This window comes from Myripristis murdjan, chromosome 8 (genome assembly GCF_902150065.1).
Source record: "Myripristis murdjan chromosome 8, fMyrMur1.1, whole genome shotgun sequence".
NCBI classification, from domain to species: Eukaryota; Metazoa; Chordata; class Actinopteri; order Holocentriformes; family Holocentridae; genus Myripristis; species Myripristis murdjan.
The window spans coordinates 30,104,820-30,108,272 of record NC_043987.1 but is presented as its reverse complement, the minus strand read 5'-3'; the positions used below and the strand labels follow the sequence as shown (position 1 = coordinate 30,108,272).

The following is a 3,453-nucleotide window of genomic DNA, read 5'->3' as shown; positions in this document are numbered from 1 at the left end:
TTGTGCTCTGTAAGTGCAAATATTCAAACACTATAATCCCTTAATGCCTCTAAGTCTCTTCACACTGCAGTGCTTCTGCAGACACGAATGACTTATTTTAGGAAGTCGCTGCCACCTACTGGCAGACCTGCAGCTGTGAATTTCACAAGTACAGCAAGAGCCTGAGAGCTGATATGTAGGAGCAAGGTTGTGGACTAACAGTGCTGACCAAGACCTTGCATTACAGCAGGGAACAAAGTCAGACAAATGTATTTAGGCAGTGATAGAATAGCTGCAGGTCACAAATTTAGACTCATGATAAGGGAATGTATGCCAAGTGCCAGTTTAAAGTCAGGAATATTTTTGTTGATCTCCAAGAGGACACTGAGTCCATTTGGAGTTGCTCAAATTCTCAGGAGAATATATAAGCATGAGTTAAATTACATGAAAAACTATACATATGTGCATAAAGTTTGTTTTAAACTGTGTATTAGTCCCACTTTGTAGAAAAAGGAGGTGCATTATGTAGAAATGTGCATGTGCAGTAATAAACACAAATAAGATATTGATTACCCAGTTGAGTCCAGTAAGTAAAGACAAGACCACAGACTCAGTCTTAATTTGTTTTGTTTTTATTTCAAACAATACTCTTTGCTTTAAAAAAAATCTATTGAAAAGCATGTCATCTAAGACTTAAAACATGGAGAGACAAGAGCTGCCACCATCACCAGTCAAGGTGCGCCACACGTGCTTTAAAAAGGCCATCAAGACCGCTGACAAACACACCACAGGTGAGGGGGTTTACATTGTGGTTTAAAAAAAAAACACCTCAGGCAGCGGAGCCGCACAGTGTGCTGTCCCAAACACCCCGGCCGGGTCCTGGGACGGTGCTGTCCCTCTCTGGAGCCGCAGCGTCACACCGGCGAGGCCGCGTGCCTCCTCCTCAACGTTAACCTCGTGCCGTCTGCCCATCTCGTTCTGTCGCCAAGGCGGCCATGGTCGGTTTCCAGGTTAGCCGTCCGATTTGCCCTAAAATCAGAAAGATAAAAATATTAAAAAAAAAAAAAAAAAAAAAAAAAAAAAAAAAAAAATCCTTTATTGCTTTAAGGTGATAGGTTAATAATAATAATAAATAAAAAGTTGAAAAAGTTAAAGGGAAGTTGTTGGGAGAATTGAAAGCGTGCCAATATTTGCAGTTACAAACAGAACTCTACCAAACTCCATTCAAAAATTTGGCAATTTAATGAAAACTCGTATATAGTGAAATCTCATAAAGGTATTTCACAAATTCCCTGAATCGTTAGGAGCCGTTCTTTAAATCGGCGTAACCTACAGGCCAATAAAACACACCAGGTTGCAGTTATTTTAATAAAATGATGTATTTTGCCCTGTGACTGGCTGGGTAAATAACAGGCGAACCACACTGACTGCTGAACTCAAGGACTGGCTCCTGGGGAATCCCCTATTGTTTTAAGTCATGCCTTACGATTTATTTATTTTGCCTTGGGCCTAAACTCGATAATTTGGCTAAAAACCTTGACGGTGAGGCACAAACTATCGTCAGATTTACCTCAGCTCTCATTCCTTGGCTTTCTTCTCGCTGTTTTGGAGTTTCTCCACTATCTTGCGCTCATGTCCAGCGGGGTTTGGTCTGTTGGTGTTTTCACTGGCCTCCTTCTTTGTCCTGCCTTTCCGAGCAGCGCCACCTGTACACAACACAACCATTAAAAAATATATATATATTTATTTGTTACCCAGAAAACAAAGTTTCCCACTGCCTGTTCAAGGTCTAGTTAGCGCATTTCTGAGTTTACTGACATTTATTTAGTCGAAACTGGCAGTAGGCAGCTCTAGTGAAGCATGTTCATCATGTTAAATAAAGAACCAATAAAAATACAAACATATATATATAAACATAGAAAACGCATTGTTTCTTACTTGTATATTTGTCCGACAGGTTGTAATATTCGTATTCATCGTAATACTGGTTTTCAAAACTAGTTGGCTCCAGGTTTTTCACGTCAACGAAACTCATGTCTGCTTCAAGTCGGTGGAAGTTTGCAAAGCTTTTTAAAAAAGTGTAGAAACTCAGGAGAGAGTCGGAGCAAAGTCTGAACTTTCCGTCGAGTAAAAACAGCTGGAGCAGGAGAGCCCTCTGCTGAGTGTGTGTCTGCAGGAGAAACAAAAAGCGGTGTGTGTTTTTCTCCTCAAGTTCACCGAGTGTTTTTATAGCAGATGGCCGCTCCGCCTCCGGACACTCCCCGTCAGCTCCCTGCTCTCTCCCGGCGGAAAAGTTGCATCATTTTCAGTCAACGTTTAATCAAGGCCATCCCGAAATGTCGCTGGAGCTGCAGCCCGGGGTCACATCTGTTTGCTCTGACTGCTGTTTTCCTGCATACATAATGAATCTGTCGAGCTACTTTGAGAGCATGTTTTGTATTTTTCCACCTCCGCATTTCTGCTATCACTTTCCACCAAACTTTACAAACTTAAACTGACACTTGAGGAGAGAGTGAAGGAAAAACTGCAGACTACTAACATTATCTAGTGATTAGATTTGATTTTCATTCATTTTTTTATTATTATTATTAAATTTTGGAGAGTGTTGCTTCATCAATTTTGTGCTTTAACCGTGCTCCTGTTGTTGGAGCCCACTCCTGTGTTTTATTTCACCCTGACATAAAATTAAAAGAGTCATCATCTGGGAACAATTAAATATGGAAATTTTAAACCAAATCACAACTTAACCGCCTTATTTTTTTGTTTGTGATCAGTTTGGTGTCACTCAGACCTGTAAAGTGAAGTCCTGCATTTCACGCTTTCATCGGACATTCATAATTCCAGGTCTTTCTATCTGAAACAGATTAGATTAGATTAGGGCTAATTTAGTTATTCCCCTCCTTATCACCACCTGGAGCTCACAGCTCACCCTTCTCACGTTCACCTCACCACGCGCAGCCTTGACCTGATTTACTGCCCCCCTTTTCCAAATGACCTCATTTGGACAACCCTGCTCCCTAAAATGAGACCAGAGAAGTGTGTGTGTGTGTGTGTGTGTGTGTGTGTGTGTGTGTGTGTGTGTGTGTGTGTGTGTGTGTGTGTGTGTGTGTGTGTGTGTGTGTGTGTGTGTGTGCGTGTGTGTGTGTGCATATGTGTGTGTGTGTGTGTGTGTGTGTGTGAGTGTGAGAGTGAGTGAGAGAGAGAGAGAGAGAGAGAGAGAGAGAGAGGGAGAGAGTGTGTCATTGCTGTTGATGTATCATTGCAAGTCACTTACTCATACAATCAACATGAAACATGTCATGTGATTGCTGTGTTGGACAAACTTTGTTCCAGGCCTAAACAATATGGTTTAAAAAATCAGTAGGAATGACTATTTTAGGGTCATCATTTTCATTTTCACTTAAAACTATTATAGTGATGATGATGTGATTTTTGCTAGTTTCTAAACCAAACAAACACCTGTCCTTACATCTG

The 3,453-nt window shown here is 41.1% G+C and overlaps 1 protein-coding gene across 1 annotated transcript; it reads right to left on the bottom strand.

Annotated features, from left to right (window-relative positions):
- Positions 1-589: 589 nt before the first annotated feature.
- Positions 590-2,193, bottom strand: nupr1b (nuclear protein 1b). The gene is made up of 3 exons (XM_030058279.1): positions 1,918-2,193; positions 1,550-1,685; positions 590-1,008 (listed from the first exon to the last, which is right to left on the bottom strand). The coding sequence occupies exons 1-2, from the start codon at positions 2,012-2,014 to the stop codon at positions 1,558-1,560; spliced, it is 225 nt and encodes a 74-aa protein (XP_029914139.1). The 5' UTR covers positions 2,015-2,193; the 3' UTR covers positions 590-1,008; positions 1,550-1,557.
- Between the last annotated feature and the right edge of the window lie 1,260 nt (positions 2,194-3,453).